Source organism: Balaenoptera acutorostrata, chromosome 2 (assembly GCF_949987535.1).
Source record: "Balaenoptera acutorostrata chromosome 2, mBalAcu1.1, whole genome shotgun sequence".
NCBI classification, from domain to species: Eukaryota; Metazoa; Chordata; class Mammalia; order Artiodactyla; family Balaenopteridae; genus Balaenoptera; species Balaenoptera acutorostrata.
Window position 1 is genome coordinate 103,850,111 of NC_080065.1, and position 26,452 is coordinate 103,876,562.

General features: G+C 35.2%; 1 protein-coding gene across 1 annotated transcript; it reads right to left on the minus strand.

Moving 5' to 3' along the window:
• LOC130707143 (peroxisomal multifunctional enzyme type 2-like) lies at positions 1-26,452 on the minus strand. Its single transcript, XM_057540372.1, has 13 exons — positions 26,443-26,452; positions 24,770-24,904; positions 22,785-22,844; positions 21,482-21,503; positions 21,335-21,381; positions 19,796-19,880; positions 18,518-18,705; positions 12,300-12,391; positions 9,666-9,690; positions 7,952-8,080; positions 4,653-4,756; positions 2,974-3,210; positions 1-9 (listed from the first exon to the last, which is right to left on the minus strand). Exons 1-13 carry the CDS (start codon positions 26,450-26,452, stop codon positions 1-3), a joined length of 1,143 nt encoding a protein of 380 aa, XP_057396355.1.

The following is a 26,452-nucleotide window of genomic DNA, read 5'->3' on the forward strand; positions in this document are numbered from 1 at the left end:
TTACTTACTCTAAAAGAAAATAGAAAAAAGTTAATTACAAGACATTCTGTATCTTTTAACATTGTTTGCGTTATGAAAGTCAGTACCAACACAAATACCTGACAAAAGAATGAAGAATCATATTCATGGGAATCATAACTGATTATACACAATCACTAAGTTTAGGACACACACAGAATATGCTCCTTTCAACTGTTGACCAGATGTTTAGTATTTTGAAGTAATTTATTAAATAAGACTATTCAAATAGGACAAAGTTTAAGGCAACCAAAATAGGTACTAGTTAACATCAATCTACTCTAATGGCTGACATGCACATGAATAACTTATAATATAGTTTATTTAGGTTGCTCTATGCCAGTTTAACACATTGACACAGTTTGGAAGGTTAGTCAGAAAATAAAACGATCAAGAACTCACCTGCTCTGGGAAGTGGTTTCTATAACTCCAAGTACTGCTCCCCATGAAGAACCTACGTTAGGGTAAGCAAAATTTTATTAGTAGACTTTCTTTTTCCACAGCTTCTTCTGTGGATACCGCTAATCACAAGTGGCATTTCACTGTCCACACGTTCACGCGACTACTTCCCCCAAACTATCTGTCTCAAACTATTTGGCTCCCACTTCTTAATTATATGATTCAGAAATAATCAGTCCCCCAATCTAAAGACTGTCAGCTCTCTAGAATAGAAAAGATACATTTGTGTTCTTTCTTGACATTCATAAATTTTTGTTGACTGATAACTGTGGATTATTTGCCAATGGAGACACTAAACTAGGCGTATTTCCAGTGCTCGTCACTGCGCCTAGCACACAACAGGTATCCAATAAATATCTATTGAATAAAAATGAACAAATAGGTCAGTACTAGTAAAGTAATTTCAGGTCACACCTGCCAAATACAAATGACACAACCAAAACATTAATAAAAATCTTACAACCACATTCAAGTAAAAGCACTGCCAATGTCAACATTTCCTTAGTGTAAGAGTAAATACTAAAGACCCTGTGCAACTTCAGAGCCACTTAACTTCAACGTATCAAAGCAAGAATATAAAAATATATGTAGGAATACAATAGGACAGTAAAAACAAAACCTGACTCATATATCCGAATGACCACACTCAACTGCTATGGGACAGTTTAATTCCCAGTCTTCCTCAGAACCCAGAAGGGAAAAAGAAAATGGGTGAGGGTAGTGATGGGAGGACAAATGAAGGACTGCCTCACTATCATACGACCTGGAAGCTCAAGGTTAGGAAGACTGGGATTCAAATCCCAAGACGGCTATCATTCCCAGTGACAGATTTTGAACACTATTCATGATTTCCAACTCCTTCCAAGTCTGAGGAAGAATTCTGAAACATTTACTTCAATTGTTTGTACTGACATTACCCAAACAGAAGAACTATATGCAACAAATACAATGAGAGAGTGATTAAAACTACAAACTGCCTGGCATCTATTTCTTGCCTCCCTCCCAACTTCATCGAATACTTTAATAAAATAACCGTAGATTCTCATAGATTCAGAGCAGCAATGAGCTAATCGATCCTCCAGTAAATGGGTTCTCCAATCAGTCAAAATCACAGAAATCAGTTCAAAAGTCTACGATTCAACAGTTATCAACTGGACTCATGGTCTGACCCTTACTTCAAGAAATAAAATAACCCCAAAGCCTTCTCACAATTGTTTGCTCCTCCCTTCTTGAAATCATTTATTCACTTTGCTTCTCAAATACCACACTCTCCTGATACGCCTCATACCTCACCAGCCACTCCTTCCCAGTCTCTCTTGCTCACTCCTCCTCATCTCTTCCACCTCTCACCTCTCACCAAACTCAGGCTTTTCTCTACTTACATTCACACAGGGGTGATTTCACCCAGCCTCATGTCTTTAAATCTCACTTAAATGCTACGAATCCCAGTAGGGCCTCCCCCACAAACTCTAAACTCACATATTTAACTGCCCACTGTATACCTCCACTTGAATGTGTACTAGGCATCTCAAATCTGTCCAAAACCAACTCCTGATCATCCCCACCTTAAAGTAACTGTATATATCTATTTTATTATACATAGTAATATACCATATGTAACTACTATACATGTTAAATACATTGTACATAATTAATTCTAAATATATGGGTATATATGCATATATATCATCCCAGTTAACCAGACCAAAAACCTTCCTCCTTGACTCCTCTTTCTTTCCATGCATATCCAGACTAGTGCTGGAATTACCATAATCAACTCCAAATTGGTTTCCCTGCTTCCATGCTTGGCTCCCATAAATCTATTCTCCACAGAGGAGCAAAAATGAGCCTGTGAGTGAACATAGCCAGATCATACCACTCCTCAGTTCAAAGCACTACAAATGGCCTCCCATGTTAATCAGAGTATGAGGTAAAATTCTTACGATGACTACAAGGCCCTCTTCTCCTACCACTGCCCCCTTGCTCATTCTATAGCTGTATCAACCCCCTTGCTGTTCCAAAAACAAGGTAAGTATGCACCTGCCTCAGGGCCTTTTACACCTGTTCTCTCTGCTTCAAATATTCTTCACTCTTGCTCCTTCATCACTATCGTCAGGTGAGGATTATCATACCCACTTTATACATAAGGAAACTGAAGCTTAGAGAAGTTATTTACCCTTGGTCAAATAGCATGTAATGGCAGAGAGAGAATTAATAACATTATGCCAGGGTTATGGACTGTACATAATTATTGTTGTCTTCTTTTTGCTTGCCTTTTCAACTAACTCTCTACCCTTTTTTTCTTTTTAAGAAAAATCAAAAGACATGCTAAATCTTTATCCTTGAATCAACCACTATAAACTATTGTATTAAGACACCATACACACACACACACACACACACACACACACACACACACACACAGCATGTGACATTTACCAATCATATTTAAAGAAAGAGAAGAAGAGCAAAATAAAGGTTTCTTATTATGCATACCTTTGCCAAGTTGACTGAGAGCCCAGGAATCTCTGCTAATCCTCCACCCATTATAGATTTCTGAGCCAGAATAACTCCGAAGGTAGGCAAACAGGAGAAATCAGAACTCCCTTCATAAATAAATTTCAAATCTTTCGGTTCCTTGATAGATGCTCCCACTCCAAGGGCATACATAATAGTGTCCAGTTCCGTATAAGAAGAAGAAAATGGAGGAAGTTTATGGCCAATAGCTCCAGCCTATGGAACAATTGTAGAAAGTTATTTTTTTCACTGATATTCTTGTCAAATCTTTAAATTTCTGACTTTTCAAAACTATTAACAGCTACATACTTAGCTTTGTGAATAGAATGTCATTTTAGTAAATCTGATAGGGTATCATAATTGTTTCACTATATTTTTTAAATAAAATCAATTATAATGTATGGAAAAAGACCTCATTTACAAATAAGTACTTTTTTCTTGCCCGCTTCTTGCTAACAGATAGTACATCTCATTTTCAACTTTCCTGTCTCTGCTGATGGAAAAGCCTGTTAATACAGTGACTGTTAGCTACTCAAAATTACAAAAAATAAAAAACTTATTATAAACAGGGATAATGAATGGCTCTATAAGATCTATTTTATAAAAGTCAGTAGAAACAGATGAGCAAAACACTGCTTAATGCTTGTAAATCAGACTCCCTCATAATGGTTTTGGTTATAATTAGATTTTACCGTAAGCTCCTACCCAGGACTGTCCTTTATCTAATTGGATATTGTATTTTTCTATTTAGTGATGACATGCCTAGCTAATTTGTGAAGCATATGTTAGGTTATAAAAGAATCATGTCCAATTTTTGATCACTTTCATTCTAAAGCAAGAGTCAGCAAACAACAGCTGAGAATTAAGAATGGTTTTTACATTTTTTTAAGAGTGGTCTAAAAAAAGAAAAAGAAGATTATGTGTCAGAAACAGTACGTGGTCCATAAAGCCTAAAATACGTACCATCTGGCCCTTTACCAAAAAAGTTTGCCAACCCCTGCTCTAAAGTAAAATCACATTTATAAACTGATAATATTCTCAGGGTTACAATTAGATTGTTTATTTCATCACTATGTCTCCCCTAAGTCACAAAACACCACAACTGAATGTGTCAAATGACTTATTTCTTATTATTTATGCACTATAATTTTTTTTTTTTAAAAAGAAGTACTGGAGATAGTTAATCAGCAAACTTCACAAGAGCTATAACCACAGCTCTCTTAGAATTTCTGACACAATGGGAGACTTTTTACTTGCAGCCATGTTGAAATAGTTCCAAAATACAACCTATCAATGCTTTTCCTTAAAAGAAATGACTCAAAAGAGGCACTAAGTTAAATATCCTTTTCTAAAGAGTTAGAAAGTGACTGAAGGACAATTATCAAAAATGCTCCAAAAAACAAAAAAAAACCTCTATTACACTGAAGAAGAGAAATTAAAAGTTACATTTAATATTTTAGCTTTATGTTCATTCAAATTTTATAAACATTCAGTACATGTTCTATAAAATTTTATGGTCACTCACCTTTCCTATTTAACAATAAATTAATAGCTTGGAAAAGCATTTTTTGCATAAAAGAAAAGAAAAAAGAAAAAAAGGAAAGAAAAGAAAAAAGTCTCCAGAGAAGGCAAAGCGTTAGGCTTTCTCTTCCACTTACAAATCCTGATGTAGCTGTTGATGTCACATTACTGGTATGATTTGCCGAAACTCCTCCATCTGAATCTATTTTATTTAGAGCTTCAATTATACCGCCAACTGATTCTAAAAAAAGGAATAAATAACAATAATAATGCTTTTTTCCATCAACAGACGAATGGATAAAGATGTGCTACATATATACAATAGAATATTACTCAGCCATAAAAAAAGAATGAAATAATGCCATTTGCAGTGACATGGATGGACCTAGAGACTGTCATACTGAGTGAAGTTAAGTCAGAAGGAGAAAGACAAATATCTATGATATCACTTATATGTAGAATCTAAAAAAATGGTACAAATGAACTTATTTACGTAACAGAAACAGAGTTATAGATGTAGAAAACATACTTATGGTTACCAAGTGAGAGGGAGACAGGGAGGGATAAATTGGGAGACTGGGATTGACATATACACACTACTATATATAAAATAGATAACTAATAAGAACCTACTGTATAGCACAGGGAACTCTACTCAATACTCTATAATGACCTATATGGGAAAAGAATCTAAAAAACAGTGGATATATGTATATGTATAATGGATTCACTTTGCTATACAGCAGGAACTAACACAACATTGTAAATCAACTATACTCCAATAAAAATTAATTAAAAGAAAAATCAGTCCCACTATGGTGTGGGAAGAGCATTTGCATATGTGAAATATCTAGCCAGTTATTTAACAGTGCTATTTAAATAGTGACCCACAGGACAAACTTCCAGATTTTTCCTATATAGTTGAACTATATTTCATTTGTACTGAAAAAAAATTTAAATCATGAATGATTCAAGTCAATCAACTTCAGGATAAATAAGGATGAACGAACTGAATTTTCTCTTTAGGATCACTGGAATTTAAATAAGACAGAGTGCTTTGGTAAACCTATTACATAAAGATCATAAAAGCATCATCTTTCAAATATCCTAAAGAGCTAACATTCTCCTGGTGAAATCCAAATAAATGTAAGCTATTTCCAAAAAAAAAAAGCTTTTGTTACAGACGTGACTAAGAAAAGCTACAATGCTTTAGACAATCATTCCTATAACATCCAGCAAGCCTGCTGCAGAACCTTCGCTGGCATTCATGAACTGACTGTATGATGTCAGGCTATTGCAGGAAAAAATCGTGAGACTCTGAACAGACCAAAGATAACTGGGTGTTTCCAACATACTCTCCCCACGTTATGATTCCAAAGAGGCTCTGAGCTTTGCAGTCTTTGAGTGATTTTTACAACTCTGTAAAGTCGGATCCTTGTCCACAGATGTGCAATTTCCATCTGGTGGAGGGACAACTAATTTTCCTTCTCTCCCCACCATCACCCCTCCTCCAGGATGCAACAATGTCAAGATTACCCCCAGGTCTCTGTACAGGTAACTGCTCAGAAAATATTACTGAAAATTCTTCCAGAGAAAACCACCATTATGACCAGTGACTCTGGACAGAATTCAGAAGCTGCTATTCTGGGGTCTAAAAGGTTAATAAAGGAGATTCACAGAGTATCCACATATGCCATAAGGTTCCAAAAGCTCTGGGAGCTTTCTAACAAACCTCCTTCTAAACTCAGACAAAAACTATAACTAAACTACAGAATGTGAGATGACCAGGGCTCTCTGCCATTCCTGGTGACACTAGGTAGGTTTCTTGCCTACCAATCCCCCTCTTACCACCCCATTTAGGCTGCTGCCTAGATGGGAGGCTATTTAACTGAAAGTAACCTCGGTACAGGCTGGCGGTACTGCACTCAAAGACAGACCACCTGAGTTAACTCTTGGCTCAAACACTGAGAAAGCTTGGGCCACTTACTCAGCTTTTCTGGGATTTAGTTCCATCATCTGTAAAATGAGAATGATGAAATGGGTGCTTGGAAAGTCGTGATTCTACAGAGAGTGTAAGATTTTTTTTCTAACTGTATTTCAAATACTAGGGGTATCTTTTCATTTATAACTATATAATTCATTGTTAGCTTTTTCTTTATATTAGTCTAATACTTCTAAGGCAATAAAATGGAATTCTGACCTCAGAGAAGAGTTTTTAAGACACTTCTTCTTTTTCCTTTTCCTAATTTTCATTGATAGGTGACTGCTATTCGGAGACTAAATTTATCTCAAATATCAAAAAAAAAGAATACAGAAAATGCTACCGCTAATGACATAACAATCATGTTATCCTCTGATTGAGAAAAGTACAATGAATATTTCAGTGAGTGTACCAGCAGACAGGAAAGTAACATTGGGATTAAAAAAAAAAAAAAGAACAGTCATTTTTCAGATATATTCTTCTATCAAACATTAAATATAATACTAGGAAGGGAAAAAAAGATTTTTCTATAAAATAATCCTAATTCATGATCCTTCCCAGAAAGGTCCTTTAAATTTCATATATTATATACATATGTGAGTTATACTAGAAAAAATAATGTGACTTTTATTGGCCATCTCTTCCTGTGGCATATCATAGATGATTCAATAATTCAAGGTAACAAGCATTTACTAAATCCTTTCTATGAGTTCAGCACTATACTAGCACCAAATACAAAAGGACATACAAGATACATTCTCTGCCTCCAAAGGAACTTACTATGCAGCTAAGAAACCACACACTTATGAAACAAAAGCAGTGGAAAGCAGTCATGATTAGACGCTCAAGTTGTAAGAGTTCAGCTAAGAAAGAGATCAATGAAGCCCAGAATATCTGGGGAGGTTTTGTTGAACATCTGGGGCTTGAGTTTTTCTAAAGAAGCACCGAGATTAGCAGAGGTGATAAAAGGAATAAGAGGCATCTTAGAAAGGCAGAGAAACAGTAGCAAAGACAAAGTGCTAAAACAAAGCAAAATCTATTCACTAGAGAGAAAAGACCTAAGCCTAAATAATATAAGACTTAAATAAACTTTTGGGGAAATAAAGAAAAATCAGGTCAGATAAGGAGCATGTGATTAGATAAGGCAAGACTTTGAAACCAACCACCAGATGGGGAATAGACGCATTGAGCACAAATGGGTAAACACCTCCTACCATCCTCTCCATCACACATATACCAAAAAATCAGGATCATAAGAAAACTGAAAAACTGACAGTGGGAGTAACATACATACCTTAAATTGGAGAGTTCTAATACCTACTGGAGCAGAAAATGTGCTCTAGATGATTTGAGCATCTAAGTTATCACAATTAAGAAGACAATTCCATAAGAGAAGAGAATGCTTTGTTGCCTCTGATTCCCCAACCAGGACTGAACTGACTTGGGACTCTTTACCTTGAATTCTCTGAGGCTTGGTGGCATTATCAAAGTCACAGATCTTCGTCCAGTTAGCCTTCACCGCCTCAGGAGTCATTGGCTGAGTCCTCTGTCTTACAATGGCTCCAAGGGTCCGCTCCCATCGTACTGGTTATAGAAACAAAACTAAGATACTGAACACACAGTTTAAGAGCGAGACAGAAAGCAGAATTCATGAGTCCCCTGAATTTTTTTTTTTTAACTTCAAGAAAAATGGAATTTGGAAAAAAGATTCTAACTTCTAAAGATTTTTACTACAAATTTTTTTTAAAAGAATAACAAACCCATTAGGATGTCAAATTTCTTTTTCTAATATTTGAAGCTGAAGGGAAAACCTCTCCCTCCTCTGACTATGCCAGATACTACTAAAGGTAGGATGAAATGCTGAATCAGAAAGTTAAATTATATATAATCACACCAAAAGACTGTCTTCATCACCACAGATCACTTAGATAATACACTTTAAGGTAACAGAACAGAGTAGAGCTTTGTTGAATAGCAAACTGAAAACTAGTGGTGATAACAGGCCAAAGACTCCAGATAATCAAATTAATATATCAGACAACCCCACATAATTCTCCCGTTTCCTCCCTTTGCTCTTCCTCCTTGTCCATGGGAAGTCAACTAGATTGCCCAGATTCACAAAAATCATCATTGCTGCATAAGTTCCATGAAGATAATTTTTAACACTGTGTCTTTTTTAAAAAGCCTGAGGAATAAACAGAACCTTATTTAAACAGAATGGTCAGACTTTGATGATTACTAAATTGAAGATTTGTCCTGGGGAATGACAGAAGCTTCTAGAGATTTCTTATTGATAAAGTCCCATATACAGCTTTTATTGCAACAACTGATCTTCCTTTCTTAAAAGATGTCATAAGACACTTAAAAATGTTTGAATAAGTTACTTCATAACTTAGAGAACAGTCATTAACAATAGTCTACAATATGTTGTAACAATGTCATCCAGCAATGGCAGCCTTTTAAATAATTCAATTAATTTTGATACCAGCATCCAAATGAAAACTTGAATTGGGATATTGGAATGTTCACAATTTTTTTTAAACACCATAAAGTAATTATCCAATCTGGAGCTCACAAGGTTTAAGAACTGGGGGAAAAGAGGACTTAAGCCAGATGAATTTACTGTTGGGCTGAAGGAGAATAATTTCTATAGATCAGCTGCAATTTCTCTTCTAGAAAGCTGTCCAGTGTGATTCCCCACTGTCTCCTTCTGATGTCTCATGCTCCAAGGAAGAAAAGAATCACTGAGAGAATTGGAGAACTTGCCCAGGACAGAGCTCTTCCCATCTTCAAAAAACGCCCTCCCTCCCACTCACTACTCTGCTGAACAAGCATGTGGGGTGCCGGAGACATGGGAAGACAAACATCAATATAAAGAGAGACTGTGCTGTCTGAAAAAACAGCCAGTTCTGAATAGGACAGGACAAATATTGAATAAGCACTGCTAATAGGAAAAAAACTGAAAAGATCCTTGAAAATACCACAGGCCTGCAGGACAACTTCCATGTTTTAGAAGACCTGTTGCTATTACAATGTTTGAGTTTGATTATGCGTGCACTAAATCCAATGGTTCGGCATTTGACAAGGTCTTTACCCAGCTCTACCTGGATATGCAGGTTTAAAGATATGGAAATAATGTATGGCAAACCAAAAACCAAAAGAGACTTACATTTTCCAATCCATCCTGCTCCAACCTACCAAAAAGAGGAGGAAGAAGTTATACCATCTAATGTGAAATTACTAATAGAATTTTCATGAAATTAACAAAACAGGCAGCTATCTTTTTAAGAGTATCAGAATGCTAGATGACAACGGATGAAAATAATGCAGCTCTACAAAACTCCGTTGGCCGGCATGACTTTGCACTATTCATGTTATCAGAGTAGAAAAATAAAGCAACACAATATAGCAGAAATGCATGTAGTAGAAAAGCATGACTTTGCACAGAAACCAAGGTGCGATACCAGTTCTTCTACAGACTAGCTGTCTGATTCCTGGTCAAATAATTTGACTTCCCTAAACTCAAGATTCCCCTTATATAAAATCAGGATAATAATACACTCTTCATGAAGTAACCATGAAGGTTAAACAATATAAATACCAAATTTGCCCAGCACATCACTTGAAATACATGTCCTTCTAGAAAGACTTAATGAATCAAAACAAATAAAAAGCAAAGAAAAATAAAGCCAGGATTTGACTTAATGAACTACATATACTCATTTTAATGAAACACCTTTATATAGAAATATGGCAAATGACCAAATACATTAATCACCGTACAGAAAGATGGTATTTTTTCTAGAAGCCATTCAAGGAAATCCTCAGAAGAAAATGTCTGATGTAAGAAAATCTGTTTGTCATATCTTCAAACACCACAACTACAGTGTTCCACATGCATATAACAGAAGAAACTGTACCAGCAGACAGCACACTTCTCAGTGGCTCTACGCTCAAGGGTATGGCTTTTTAAAAATCACTCATTCCTTTACGTATATTAACAGGACAATCGGCCTTGATGCTGTCAGAGTAGTTAAAGTGGCAGTGGTACTGATAACAGGCAAGAAAAATATCATCTTTTATCATATTTGGGGAGTGAAGCAACAAGCTGCAAACTCCTCGCAGGTGCTAGAAACGACAGCTCCAGTCGATCCAAAAAATCTCTATCTGCCACTCTAGATATCTATCAAAACTTGGCAAACAAAGTGTCAATTTACATTCAAGGTTTAAGTCAGGATATTACACACCGCTCTTACTGTATTTTGCACTCAATCTCACACAGCAAATGTCCCTTACTAAAACTGTTCACAATATAGTAAACTAAAAGAACAACATACAAAACTTCATCTACAGCATTATCCTAGTTATCTGTGCATGTCTGGGTATGTGTGTAAATTGTATACTTAAAAAAAAAGACTACTCGTGTAAAATGCACACCTAATAAAAGACTGGAAAAGAATATCCATAAAAATATTAATAGGAGTTATCTCTCGATAGTGGTAATGTGGGTGATTTTTATTTTCCTCTATAAACTCCCCTATATATTTGAAGTTTTCTACAAAAAGCATATATTATTTTTGTTCACAGAATTAATAACAAATATAAATGTAAAAGACAAAGAATTTTTGCTTAATTCCTTAATGAGATAAAAGACAGGCAGACCAAATTTGGAGCTCCACATGGCTTGATATTATTAAATTTCTCTTCTGTAAATCTAGAGTTGTAAAGTTCTTTCCACCTCTCATTTTCCACAATTCACAATCAACGACTGTGATTAAGAAAGCAGAGGTGCCTATCTCTGCATAGACAGGTGTAGACTGTTTTTCATTTACTAAACAGCTTTTTATTCAAATAAATCAGGCTAATATATCATTCACTTCAAACTGAGCCAGGTAATTTTGCTACCAAGAAATATCTTTGGATGTCATGTATTCCGCATGCAACAGGTTTATTATTATATTACCACAGAGAATCAAATAAAGGGGGGTGGTCTAAAATATAACAGCTTATGCTAGAAAAGAAAAAAGAGATCAAACTCAAATGAGGACCAAAAAATATATAAATCAGCATAAGGAAATCTAAAGGGACTTTGATTATAGAGTGAAAACTGAACCTCACTGGATAGTAGGATTATGTGTGGTTTTTATTTTTATAGTAAACTTGTAAAGCTTTGCGATAGGGAAACATAGCAAAGTTTATTTTTAAAGTTAATACAAATAATTTGTGTTTACTGATCTATCATACCCAGACTGAATTCCTGCTATACTGATATAATAGTTAAAATTGAGGGGTGACTGCTAGGTAGGCTAAGAGTTTAAAAATATGATCTCCAGTTCTCACAACAAAACCCCAAGAAAACTAAAACTCAGGGAGGTTAATCTGTACAATATTCCAGCGAGCCAGCAATTACCAGAGCAAGAAATCAAAACCTGGCCTGGCTGACTTTAAACCATCACCTCTGTCCCTTCACTTTACTACTCAGCATCTCTAACCAAATGAGACTTTCTGTATCTGACTAAACACATCAAACCAGCCAGTCACATTTTCATTTGACAAGAATATCAGAAATGAAGAACTAGGGAAGAACAATTTACAAAGTTGCTGTTACTTTCTCAAAAAAGGACATTAGTCATACTTGTTCCTTAATTATAACAAATACATAATATTAAAAAATATACAAGTGGTACCAACTGATGCAGATTTTTACAAATGTGAACAACTGGAAAATACTGATTTTTGAATCATTTTTTATATTTAATTACACAAATATTGCTTTGGGAGAAAGTGCAAAGGTGCAGAATACCTCAAACAAGCCACCATTTTCCTCACAACTCTCATGGCAAAGCCAAAGGACCAGGGGTGCCACGTAATCTGGCTTCAGAGCTTCCAGAAGATCTGAAATAAATAGCCAAAAAAAGAAAAAAAAAAACTATCAATAAGAATATATACATATTCAATCAATCATTTTACTTTCTGAAAATTCCTCACATAAAATTATAGGTTCAGAGACTTTTTAAATAAATAAGAAAAAAATTAGATATACATAAATAATTAGTATTAACATCCAAGGCTTTTAGAAGAATCTTTTCATCCCAATGGATATATTCAGGCTTCTAACATAGAAGGCATCAGATATACCTTTCCAAGATGGGTAACATACTGTTTAGAAGACAAGTTAAAGCTGCCTTGGCAAAGACTGGTGAGCAAAGGCATACATAGCATAATGAACTTAGGTACCATTCATTCCCAAAACTATTTTGCTCTCCCAGAAGCTAGAAAACTACAAAACAGCCTTGACAACTGTAATGGCAGTAAGATGATGGAAAATGGACCTTGCAACCGTTACTGATGAGTCACAAAGTGTAAGAAATATTTTCCTGCTGCATACCTTCTGTGAGCAACTTAACAGAGCAGAAAGGTACTACACAAGGAGCATGAACACCTAGATTTTACTGCTGGCCCTGCCATGTAGGCAATTTAGGGCATTGAGCACAGCGCTCAACTCTCTTGGACGTGTGTCTGCATCTGTAAGATGGTAATTAAAATGCGTTACCTGCCTATTCTACTAAGTTGTTGCAAGGCTCAAAGGAGACACGATTTGTAAATACATCTTATAATCTTTAAAGAATCAAATAAATGTAAATTTTAACTGTGAAGGGACAAAATACAGTTTTATATTTTAAAGTGACAAAGATGACATTTACAGTCCCTGTAAATTAAAGAGCAGCTCTAAGAACCTTTCACTTTACAGTATTCCTGACCCCAGAAACTGTGAGATAATATATACTTGTTGTTTTAATCCACAAAATTTGAAGTAATCTATTACACAGCAGTAAATAACTAATACAGCTTGGGAAGTTAGTTCATGGGTATTCATCCTAAGATTATGTTTCATTTCATGTAAGAAACATGTAAGTCACATACATGACTTTCCATTTTTCAAATATATTTCAAAGGGGGAAATGAAATTGCAAATGTCTCCGCACATTACTCATAGCACCTGGTTCTTTAACAAATAATTCCTTTGACAGCCTGTAAGTTAATATTTCAGAGGAAAAGAGGAAAAACGCTGAGGCAAAATAAATTTTCGGCTTTTTCTAAACTATAAAAAAGTAATAAATACCAAAATTTAAAATAACAGGAATTCAGAATCTGAAGGGCTTTTAAAAATGATCTGTAACAACTCTCTTCCTTTACAGAAGAGAAAGCAGGTCCAGAAACTTAAATTATTTGTCTAAAGTAGATCTTATTCTCCAAACATCTTTCACTAGGGTTTGGTGGGCATAAAAGATACTACATTAAACAGTGACCTAACATCTCTAGAGGTCAAAATTAATGGAAGCTACATTCCCAAAGGAAAGCAAATTTAAAAGCTCAAGTTTTCAATATTTTCTTGGAAACTTGCTGCTTCCCCAAGAAAGTCTACAGCCAATGGCAAAAAGTGACTAAGGTAGGAGTCTAGCACAGAAATGATAAGCATAAAATTCTAAATAGTGGTTATCTCTTGGCATGAAGCAGAGGAACAGAATAGAAGGTATAAAGTTAGATGCAAGTAATGTTCCAATTCTTGGGTTGAGCAGTGAGTTCATGACTATGCATTACATTTTGATACTTTACTTCTTGCCAGTAACCTACACTGTTGTGCATATATATGTAGCATTATACTTAAATAATCCAGTTCTTTAACAAGAATTCCTTCAATAAGATATGAGAGTATCAAGTTTTTTTAAAATAAGGGACTTTTTTAAATGGCCCTGTTGACAAAAGAAAAGGAAAAAAAAAATAGATCTCAGGTACAAATAGCTATTCTACACTAAAGCAAACTGGTTAGGCACAGCTCTTAGGAAAAGCTAGCAAGTACATACTTGGTATTACAAATCCCAAGTTCTAAAATGAATGTTAGCTCAAACGTGGAAAGTAAAATGGTACTGTGAATAAGCATTTGTATGCCATGAAGCAGCTAATTCTAAAGTAATTTCACTCATCAATTGTTTTGTACTGTTTCACAGAAACTACTTTTAAAGTATTACAGATATTTTCTTTTTAGATACATGTTAAAACCAGGAGTATCAAAAACCATACAGTTTTCCACCAGTCAAGTATTCTATTTCTTATATAACTAAATAAATAAGCATTGGCTCTCAATCATACATTTAAATTTTTAAATTTAAAACTTTATATTTCATGTTTTCAAAGAACAAAGTTGGAAGACTCACATTACCTGATTTCAAGACTTACTATAAAAATATAGTAATCAAAACATCATGGTATTGGTAAAAGGACAGGCCCATAGATCAATACAACAGAACAAACAATCCAGAAACAGACCCACACATACATACATGGTCAACTGATTTTCCACAAAAGTGCAAAGGCAATCCAAATCAAGAATGAGGAATAGTCTTCAGGACAAATGAACTCGCGGTTTCTTCAACAAATAATTGGCACTTTTTCAAAAAGGAGAATGAACTATCATATGTTAAATAAAACTTAAGAGATACAGTAACAAAACGACTGTGAACCTTGTTTAGATCATTGTGGAATAAACTAACTCTAAAATGATATTTTTTAGATAACGAGGAAGTTTTCATATAAATTTGGTATTAGACAATGTTAATGAATTATTTTATTTGGTGTGATATTGGCATTGTGGTTATAATGTCCATATCTGTTAGAGACACATTTCCAAGTATTTATTAGGTGAAATGCAACATCTAAGATTTGCTTTGAAATGTTACAGAGAAAAAGGGAGAGGGTAACAAAATAAATAAATCAATAAGACAAAATCATTTTGAAATATGCCCAGAGCATTCTGTTCTCCTTAACAAAGGCCTATCCTCAAGGGAAGCTACCAGAGCCTTATTTGACCTAAGGGAAGAGCAATTAGACTAGTGGAACTCCTCTAGCCTTCCTGTCTCAAATAAGGGGAGAAAAAAAAAAAAGGCTAAAAAACTGTACTGAAGCTCAGAGTCCAGAGACTTTGACCTGCTAAAAAACTTGCGGATTTAATCATAAGATTATAGAACACTTCCCCTCGCCATAATTTACAGCCACTTCAACAGGCCTCCAGTATAACAACAGTGGATTACAACTGAGAGAGCTGCAAACACAAAGAGTACCTAGGGAAACCCAAAGACAACAGGGGACACAAAAACAACGACAAAGAGGAAAATGTAGCCTCTGACACCAACAGCTACAGCAACCAATAAACGCAACCTAACTCCTAGCCAGATAAACATGAAACCTCACAATAAAGCTCTGTATACCACACTTTCTACTACCCCAATACATCATGTTCAGTTTTCAACAAAAATTTCAAGGCATGCTAAAAGACAAGAAAAGTACAGGCTGAGGAGACAAAGCAAGCCTCCGAACCAGCTTGAAATATAGCAGAGATTTTGGAATTTTCAAACTAGGAGTTTAAAATAACTGTGATTAACATGCTAAGGGCTCTAATGGAGAAAAGTGGACAACTTACAAGAACAGATGACTACTGTAAGCAGACAGAAGAAAATGCTAAAAAATTCAAAAGGAAATGCTAAAAAACAAAAACAATATAACATTTTGAAATGAAAAAAGAAAAATCAGTAAGCTTGATTTGAATATATGTCAATAGAAACTTCCCAAACTGAAATGAAATGCAAAGAGAAAAAAGGACAAAAAGATAAAAGGGAATAGAATATCCAAGAACTGTGGTATAATTACAAAAGATACATTGAGACTTCCCTGGTGGCGCAGCGGTTAAGACTCCACGCTCCCAATGCAGGAGGCCCGGGTTCAATCCCTGGCCTGGGAACTAGATCCCACAACTAAGAGTTTGCATGCCACAACTAAGGAGCCCACGTGCTGCAACTAAGGAGCTTGCAAGCCACAACTAAGGAGCCTGCAAGCTGCAACTAAAGGGGCCCATCTGCTGCAACTAAGACCTGGCCTAATCAAATAAATTAATCGATTAATTAATTAAAATAAAAAGATAGAACAGGCACATAATGGGAATACCAGAAGTAGAAGAAAAAAAGAAAACAACAGAAGAAATATTTTAAGCAGTGATGGCTGAGAATTTTCCAAAGTTAATCACAGATACCAACCGCAGATCCAGGAAGCTCAGAAGACATCAAGTAGAATATTGCCAAAAATCTACACCTATTATTATGCATACTATATTCAAACTGCAGAAAAAACAAGGAGAAAATCTTGGAGGAACACAGAGGGGAAAAAATACCTTATGCATAAAGAAACAAGGAAAGAATTATGTCAGACTTTCCTTCAGAAACCATGTAAGCAAAAGAAGAGTGGAGTGAAAGATTTCAGGTGTTGAAAGAAAAAAATTACCAACCCAGAATTCTGTACCCAGTGAAATTATCCTTCAAAAGTGAAAGAGACTAAAGAGAATTAAAAAACAAGCTAAAGACTGGGAAAAAATATTTGCAAAACACATATCTGAAAAAGAACTTGTTTCCAAAATATTCATGGAACTCTTAAAACTCAACAACAAGAAAACAAAGAACCCCCCCCAAAAAAGAAGAAGAAAACAAAGAACCCAATTTAAAAATGAGCAAAAAATAAGAACAGACACATCACCAAGGAAGACAAATAAATGGCAAATAAGCACAGGAAAAAAATGCACAACATCATAAGTCATTAGGGAACTGCAAATTAAAACAATGAAATACCCTATACACCTATTAAAAGAACTAAAATGCAAAAGACTAACAATAATAAATGCTGGCAAAGATGTGGAGCAACAAGAACTCTCACTCACTGCTAGTAGGAATGAAAAACAATACAGCCATTTTTGAAGACAGTTTGGAAATTTTTACAAAGCTAAAGACACTCTTACCATACAATCCAGCAATTATCCTCTTTAATATTTACCCAAATGAGTTGAAAACTTACGTCCACACAAAAACCTGCACATGAATGTTTATAGCAGCTTCACTCACAACTGTCAAAAACTGGAAACAATCAAAATGTTCCACGATAGGTGAATGAAAAAACAAATTGTGGCACCTACATACCATGTAATATTATGTAGTGATAAAAAGAAATGAGCTTCAATCCTCCCAGACATTTGGGAAAAAAGGGAGAGGATGAAGAGATGGAACACAGGGGATTTTTAGAGTGAAACCATTCTGTATGATCTAAAATCGTGGGTACATAACATCATGCATTTGTGAAAACGCATAAAATCATACAACCTAAAGAGTGAGCCCTAAAGTAAACTATTAACTATAGTTAATGATAATCAATCAGGGACTTCTCTGGTGGTCCAATGGTAAAGAATCTGCCTTCCAATGCAGGGATGCGGGTTCGATCCCTGGTCAGGGAACTACGATTCCACATGCCGAGGGTCAACTAAGCCCGGGTGCCACAACTACCGAGCTCACGTGCCTCAACAAGAGAGCCAGCGTGCCACAAAATATAGAGCCCACGCACCCTGAAGCCCATGCGCCGCAACTAGAGAGAGAACACCCACGTGCCACAACTTGAGAAAAGCCCACGCACCACAACGAAAGATCCCACATGCCTCAACGACCCGATGCAGCCAAATAAATAAATAAATAAATAAATAAAAATTGATCAATACCGGTTCATCAACTGTAATAAATGTAGCACACTGATGTAAAACTGTGTGGGAGGAGGAGTATATGGGCACTCTCTTTACTACCTGCTCAATTCTTCTGTAAACCTAAAACTGCCCTAAAAAACATAATCTATTAATTGTTTTAAATAATTATTATTATAAACCAGTAAGAATGCTATTACCTCATTCTGTAAAGAAAAAATGTATGTATGTCTACCTACACAAAGAGAAAGTTTATCTCAGTGTGGTAGAATTATGGGTCATATTTTGTTTGTTTGTGCTTTCCTAAATTTTCTATAATGAACATAAACTACACATAATGCTTTTTTAAATTGTAAGGAAATTTTTTTAGCTACTCAAAAAATTAAATACTTTTACAAAGCTCACACCACACAGGTATGTGAGGAACAGCATTAAAAAAAATCTAAACTACTTACCATCAGGCAAAATGTTCTGGGTCAACCGTGATCCAGCAGTAGGGGCAATAGTGTTACAATGAATGTTGCTTTTCTCGCCTTCAACTGCAAGACAATTTGAAAGGCCCAGAAGACCCAGCTTTGCAGCACAATAATTTGCCTGGCCAAAGTTGCCATATATTCCTGAAGCCGATGAAGTCATGATGATCCTAAAAGGAAAATCAATCTCTCAACATCATCTTTTCTATATTTTGATAATGTTGCAACTCTAAGCATTTTTTTTTCTTTTTCATTACTATTACACCTGTCAAAAGCAACTCTGTATACTGCCATTAGGTTCTTAAAGTCATGATTCATATATCTAAATTAATATAAATAATAAAAGTAATCTCTCAAAATTCAACTGCGAGATTTTATTGTTTTAGAAAGAATCCCTGGTCAGGATGAAATGAATTCAAGTGTAAGAATGTATATTCATTATGTACTGAAAACAATAAGTATTTATAAACATAAAATAAACTGCCAATTTACAAGTTAAAATTTTAGTAAGAAATATTAGATCATGAAGTTCTAATTCTTTAGTCCTCAGAACTTTGCTCCTTTCCCTTTCTGGATAATATTAAATGCCTCATATTAAACAATACCATCTCATAATCTGACCTAATCTCACTTACTCTACTTAGTAGAACAAGTAAATCCTATCATTGACTTTCAGAAACTGCTAGTATCAGGATATACTAGAACTCTCCAATAAGAACAGATATCACACGCAATTTACTTCTAGTAGATGTGTGTGAACCCTGAGTTAACAGGAATAACTTTTATGTTAGAGAGCATGGGGCCACTTACTAGGTCTGCCACGTCTGAGTCACACAGACGCAACTATAAGAGTCTTACCGTTCTTAGCTTACAAAGACTAACTCATGTCTGACCAGTGTCAGCCAGTAGAAAACAGCCACTCATCTCTCCCCAGTTGGTCACTGGGCACAAAAAATGATATTTTGGTTAGAGAATAAAGTACTGCTGAATCCTCAATGTTTGTACTGCTAAAATATCAGAGAATAGCAGGAGAATCATTAATAATGAAAAGTAGGAGGTGAAAAGAAATACTAAGTTGTCCAGCTAGCTAATCTATGACTGACACCAATGTAACGGGGAGGCATCTTCCAAAACTACATTTAAAAAGCCTGTGCATATCAGAAGGTGTATTTTTCAACGTCAAAGCAATTCTTTTCCTCTGTACATAAGAACCCACACACGGCATCTCCAATCCCCCTTGACAGCCACATACAACTCTACCTTCCAAATTTCTGTTTCTTCATGTGATCCCACGCTGCCCGGGTCACCAGGAATGAGCCCCGCAAATGAACTCTCTGGATGATATCTAAAACAAGAAATTTTTTTCAGGAATATTGTCACATTTAGACAGACCTATCTCAGAATCAACATAAGCAAAGACTTACTTATACAAAGATGTTCATTTTATACCTAGCATTCAAAATCAGCTATTGTCACATTGCACTCTAATCATTTTTGCTTTAGTTCCAGTTACATAACCAATCAATAATTCATACCTATTTTGCCTATAATTTATGATTAGATTATCTAATATATCTAACTTTATCATAAATATAATGCCACCTAAATACGATGCCTATGCACATCTAAGTGCAATGCCATCTTTAATTTTTGCCTATTTTATATAAAAATTCATTAATACAAATAACCAAGAATTTTACATATATAATTGGGACTCAACACAAACGTTAAAGCATAATCAAAAACCACTCAGTTCTTCATCAAGAAATATTTATAAAATGTTCAGTATATCCCTAAATCCCTATTTTTAACAGGATTTGCAAATGAGTTAGAGAGAGCTGGGGGTCAGGGCGTGGAGGTATAGGAAAGAGGGGGAGGGAAAGAGGGAAAAAGAGAGACAGAGAAGCCTGCTTTCTGAAATGTCAATCTAATGAACAGACAACTTGGGGGATGATGCAGATAAACAAACAATTCCAGATTTAATCTTACTCTGATGAAACCAGAGGACACACTCCAGCCCCATCAGAGCTCAAAGCAAAGCACCGACTTAAGTCCCCTCTGCCAACAAATTCTATCTTTCTCAGCTCCTTTTTTTCTCCAGTTATTACAAGGGAATTGGAAGCTAAAAGCCGTCTTTGCTTAATTCTAAGTCAGAAAGATATCTTGCTTCTTCCAAAAGAACTTCTGGCAATATTTCCCAGAAACACACTCTATAAACAATGATGTAATTCATCTCAGTTACCATGCCTGCCACCGTCTCAGCCACCAATGCTTGTTTTAGTTCTGATAGCCAATGAAAGTAAGGGCAAAAAAGAGCAAACAGGATAAAAAAATTTTATAACTGTGACTGTTCATCATCTAAACTCAATCTTTCCAACATGACATTCCTAATGGAAATTTTTCCTACTTATTAGAAGTTTCAAAATTATATCTAGGTTTTTCCCACCCAGTTCTCAGATCTCCATCGTTTTTAGTGCCTCAGACTCTCTTCCATAGCCTACTCTTGCTCTTGAAATAAGAATCACACAGCCAGACAAGCATGCAAAAGGCTGTTAGAAACAACTAATACTGCAAGAAAACGCTGACAATCTCTCAAAGAGAAAAAGGGAAACGAACGAAAGTCACAAAAGCCTTTTCTTCCAACTGTTCATTTTCAGTTGTAAAGCTTACTCATCACTTATATTAGCAGAAGCAAAAATAGGTAGAAGCAAGTTTTTCCTTAAGTGTGTAAATGTATCAAATATTAGAAGGCTAAATGGATAAGTATGTTCCAGAGAACGTATATTTTAAATAACTTACCCCAGTCTTCATCACTTATTCTACCAAAGGAACGGTCCCTCAAAATTCTAAAAAATTGATATTATGTATGTTGAGAAGAGAAAGTCAACACTTAAAACAAGTTTGCATGTACATTACTTTATTGGAAATTTAAAAAGAAATACTCACCCAGCATTGTTGATCACAACATCTACAATATAAAAATATTCAAGTCACAAATATAAAAGCAAGCATATTAATTTGCCTTTGCTTACAACACATTTCTTTCAAAAGTGTTCCCTGCCTCCCCCCCGCCCATGGAAAAGTAGATATAATAGGTAACAAGTGCTAGCAGAACACAATTTTATACCTATAGTAAAAAAAAATCTGATTCACAAAAGCACAATAAGTACCCCATTATATCAGTGCTTTCCTCTCAAGTCTACATACCTAAATGTTTCCACCTCTACCTCCTGCCAAAATTCTGTGAGCTTATTTACAGAATTAGCAGTCACACAACTCTTAGGTTCTTAGAATTCAGTGGTAATCGTAAACCATCCCTCAATTAACTTCAAAATTCACTGGGAAAGTTAAAAGTTTAAAAGATTTTTCCTTGCCACTCAAAAGTCAAAAGCCCAGAAAGGAAACCATTAGAGTTAGAAACTGATGGCCTGTCTTCATACATAATTGCATTCTCACTATAAAATAGAAGGGATTGTTTCTTAAGGTTCAACCACCATCTTGTGGCTATTTTCACCTTATGACTTCAGAACTTTGTGGTCTCTATCCCTGTGTCAGACACTATGTGAACATGTCTCTCACAAGCTCAACCAAATATAGCTAGAAAAATATATATGCTAGACCAAAAAAAGGGGGGGGGGGGAAACACATTCAAACTACAAAAATTAACATTTTTCAGATTATAAACATGTTGGGCTTATCTGCAGTAGTTTCCCTCTAGTAATTCAATAACCTTTTACTAACAATGTATGGGACTAAGTCAGGAAAATTAAACAATATATTTGAAATGCTTGAAATGCTTCTTAAAAATGAAGATTTTTATTTTATATAATTCATCTTAATTAATTTGCAAGATACTGAATCATTTTCATCTGAATCATTATAATTATCTAAAATATTCCACTGGGTCCTCTATTGCCAAAATACTGATTTATTTTTTATTTTCTAAATATATTTGGGGTATGATTAAATTATTATAAAAAGGAAACTTAGAGAATACTTACAAGCCTCTTTAAAGGCTCTTAAAGTACAAAAAAATATAAAACAAACTCAACACATACATGCATAAAAACTGTCACCTCAAGCCCTTTGTGGAATAAGATTAGGGTATGTAAAAAAATTAAAATTTAAAACAAATCTAAAAATTTGATTACCAAAAAAGAGTTTTTAATAAACAAAAGTGAAATAAAAAATATTTCATTAGAAAGGTAGAAGCTGCTCTGTTAGTACCATAAATGCAAAGAAATATTACCTATTCTTCCAAAAGCATCCAGTGCTGTCTTCACAACCTTCTCTCCTGCTTCCACTGAATCTGAGGGAAAGGGAAATTAGGACAAAACTTCAGTAATATCCCTTACAAAGGACTTCTAAATTCTGTGGCTCAGAGCACATGACAGATACTATTCATTCAACAGAACTCATTTCCAAGGAAAATACATTTATATTGCAGGCACGTAACAAACTAAAATATAAATGATAACATGTTACAAAAGAAATTTAGTCCCTAAGGCAATCCTTTAACCTACCAAAAAAAAAGAGAGAGGGGGTAAATGAGAAGTATTTGACCAATAATATCCAAGACACCATGGTCCAACAGAACATTCTGTGAAGATGGAAATGCTCTATTTCTGCACTAACATGGTAACCACAAACCACATGTGGCTCCTGAAATGTGGCTAGTACGACAAATGGAATAATCTATTTTATTTCATTTCTGTTGAATTTTAAATAGCCACATAAGCACTTCCCCTTAAGGATGCAAATGAGACTTTGAGAGGGAGGGAAGGAGAAGCGTGTTTAATTTGAAAAAAGCATGTTCAATTCTGTATCACTACATTTGGAAAACAAACCTACTGTTTTTGTAATACTAACTAAAAAAGTAAAGCTCAATGAAATATTATGGATTTGTTATTTTCTGCTAATCAGCCCAGGAGAAGGGCTCATATCCCCAGAGCTGTGTGTCAAATGGTCAGCTGTCAACTCAACATCACCATTGCCTCTTTCTACTTCCTCTGCAATCACAGGCGGAGCCAGGTCCCTTCCCTGGGACCCATAAGCTCCTGAGTTAGATCTGCCAAAAGGAGATACTCGCTTAAAGGGAGGAAAAGTAGGAAGAGACTGTAAACGCAGGCAACCTTGTGAGCAGGCTGCAGATGTGAGACTGACAGCACATCCAGGTGAGCTCTTGAAAACCACCTGCCACAGGCTGAGATGGTCATCGACAGTTTCCCTGACATGCACCTGCCCAGACCTTCCAATGGTAAGTCTCTAATTCTTCGTATAAAACCCTTCACACTTGGAAAACCGAGAGGGGCTTCTGTTTTCTTGACTGAATCCTGATTGATACAGGTTGAATATCAAAACTGAGGGGCAGGGAAGAGAGTCTGAAATCTTTATCTTTACAAAATAGGTTTTAAAACCCCAGAAATTTTTTTAAGTTGAAAACATTTTTCTAGACTCTCAATGTGGAAATAAGATACTAAAATGTCTGTCTCATTATTCCCTTGAACTCTCAAAACAAATCATATCCTATTTCCTTTCCTCTAAAATTTCAGAATAAAGTCACTGGCAATCTAATTTTCTCCCTGGTCCATAAAAACAATCTAATTTGCAGAAAAGTCAGTAAGCACTAGCTTTTTCAAGTAAATCTACTCAAGAAGATTCCTTACAAATACTATTAGAATCAATACATCAAACATACAGGTTGTATTTGCTGTCTTTATTTCTAATGCCTAACTTTGACTCTTACGTTTTCATAGAGATAAGAAAGTTGCATACAGCAATGATCACCTGTGCAGAATGTAATATGAAGGCTGGGTGCAGAAAGGGGGCACTTCACTTCTTACACTATATTACTTTAAGAAATGTTTTTTAAAAGCAATTTTAAAACGAAGAATTTAATGTTACTCTGTAGAAATACATAAGACCTTTTAGCTAAGGCAGGTCTTTTAAGAAAAGAGCATATTCATATTCACATCTACAGTAATGTACTGATTATATCATGCGCTCATTATTAAAAATATTAAATAGACAACTGAATAAAAGTTAGACTCATGAAATAATCTACATCAAAAGTTTAAAAAATACGTCACTAAACATCTTTGGCAGACTTAGGTAAAATCTAATTTCATAATTATACTGGAATGCCAAGATATTTGCTCAATACTTATTAACATGAGAAACAGCATCAGTGGAGGAAATATAAAACAAGCAGTATAGTTCTCTCAAATATTGTACCATAGTTGGCCACTGCTCTTCCGCCTTTCCTTCTTATTTCTTCAACAACCTTATCAGCAGCTAAGGAGCCTTTACCAACTCCCATGAAGTCCCCTCCTAGATCATTCACTGCAATGCAAAAATAAACAAATAAGAATTCAGTTCTAGACCTTAAAAATATGAGTTGGAAATGAAATTATATTATTAGTGTATTTCTTCAGTCAACTTCCTAATTCCCTACTACTATATTCCCATCTTACTGAACACACCATGAGATACGTACTTTCAAAACATGCCTCTTTGTTTTTAAATATAGATATGAAAAAATATATATATATATATAGATATGAAGCAGAAAAATATTTAAACACAGGTTCATGTCATGAAATTTTTAACTGTGCAATGCTTCTCCTTTTTTAGAAAGAAAAAGACCATGATTCAAACCACTTTTAGCAAAAAGAAAGAAAAGAAAAAAACCTAAAGATCACTTTAAAGATTAAATACACAGGAAAACAGTATGGACATTCTTCAAAAAATTACAACTAGAAGTGCCACACGATCCAGCAATCCCACTTCCAGGTATTTATTCAAAAGAATTGAAATCAGGAACCAAAGAGACAACAGCAGTCCAAATGTTCAATGCAGCACTATTCACAATAGCCAAGATGTAGAAATAATCTAAATATCAACTGACAGATAAAAATGGATAAAGAAAATGTGGTACATAAATACAATGTATTTATTCAGCCTTTAAAAAAAGAAGGAAATTTTGCAATATGTAATGACATGGATGAGCTTTGAAGATAATATGGTAACCCAGTCACAGAAGGCCAAATGCTGCATGATTCCACTTACATCAAAGTACCTAAAATAGTCAAACTCATAGAATCAGAGAGTAGAATGGTGGTTGCAAAGATTAGGGGGAGGAGAAAATGGGGAGTTGCTAATCGGTGGGCATAAAGTTTCAATAATGCAAGATGAATAAGTTCTATAGATCTTATCTGCCATACAACATAGTGCCTGCAGTGCATAATACTGTATTGTACACTTAAAAATTTGTTAAATGTTCATATTAAATGTTCTTACCATAATTAAAAAGAAAGAAAGAAAGAAAGAAAGGTTAAATACACAATGTGAAATATCTTCTCCACGTCAAGAAGGTCTTTGTTTACAGGAATGGTGATAAAGAACAAGCACGGGGCTTCCCTGGTGGCACAGTGGTTGAGAACCTGCCTGCCAATGCAGGGGACACGGGTTCGAACCCTGGTCCGGGAAGATCCCACATGCCGTGGAGCAACTGGGCCCGTGAGCCACAGCTACTGAGCCTGCGCGTCTGGAGCCTGTGCTCCGCAACGAGAGGCCGTGACAGTGAGAGGCCCGCGCACCGCGATGAAGAGTGGCCCCCACTCGCCGCAACTGGAGAAAGCCCTCGCACAGAAGCGAAGACCCAACACAGCCAAAAATAAATAAATAAATAAATTTATAAAAAAAAAAAAAAAGAACAAGCACAATATTAAACTCTTGGAGAAGCACACGTGAATTTTTATAAAACATAGTGTGTCATGGTCTACCAAAAAAAGAAATAAAAACTATTTATTGAAAGAGGTCAAAAATTACATACACAACTAATATGTGTTCAGTCACTAATTATAGCATATATGTAATTTATATGTTTAACAACTGACCACACTTACCACATAACAT

What these genes read in the sequence shown, in the direction of transcription:
- LOC130707143 (XM_057540372.1), bottom strand. An exon ending in AAGAGCAGTGGCCAACTATG is followed by an intron (nt 22,845 to 24,769) that starts GTACAATATTTG and finishes CCTTTCCCTCAG; the next exon opens with ATTCAGTGGAAGCAGGAGAG. An exon ending in AAGAAACAGAAATTTGGAAG is followed by an intron (nt 18,706 to 19,795) that starts GTAGAGTTGTAT and finishes TTTTCCTTTTAG; the next exon opens with GATCATCATGACTTCATCGG.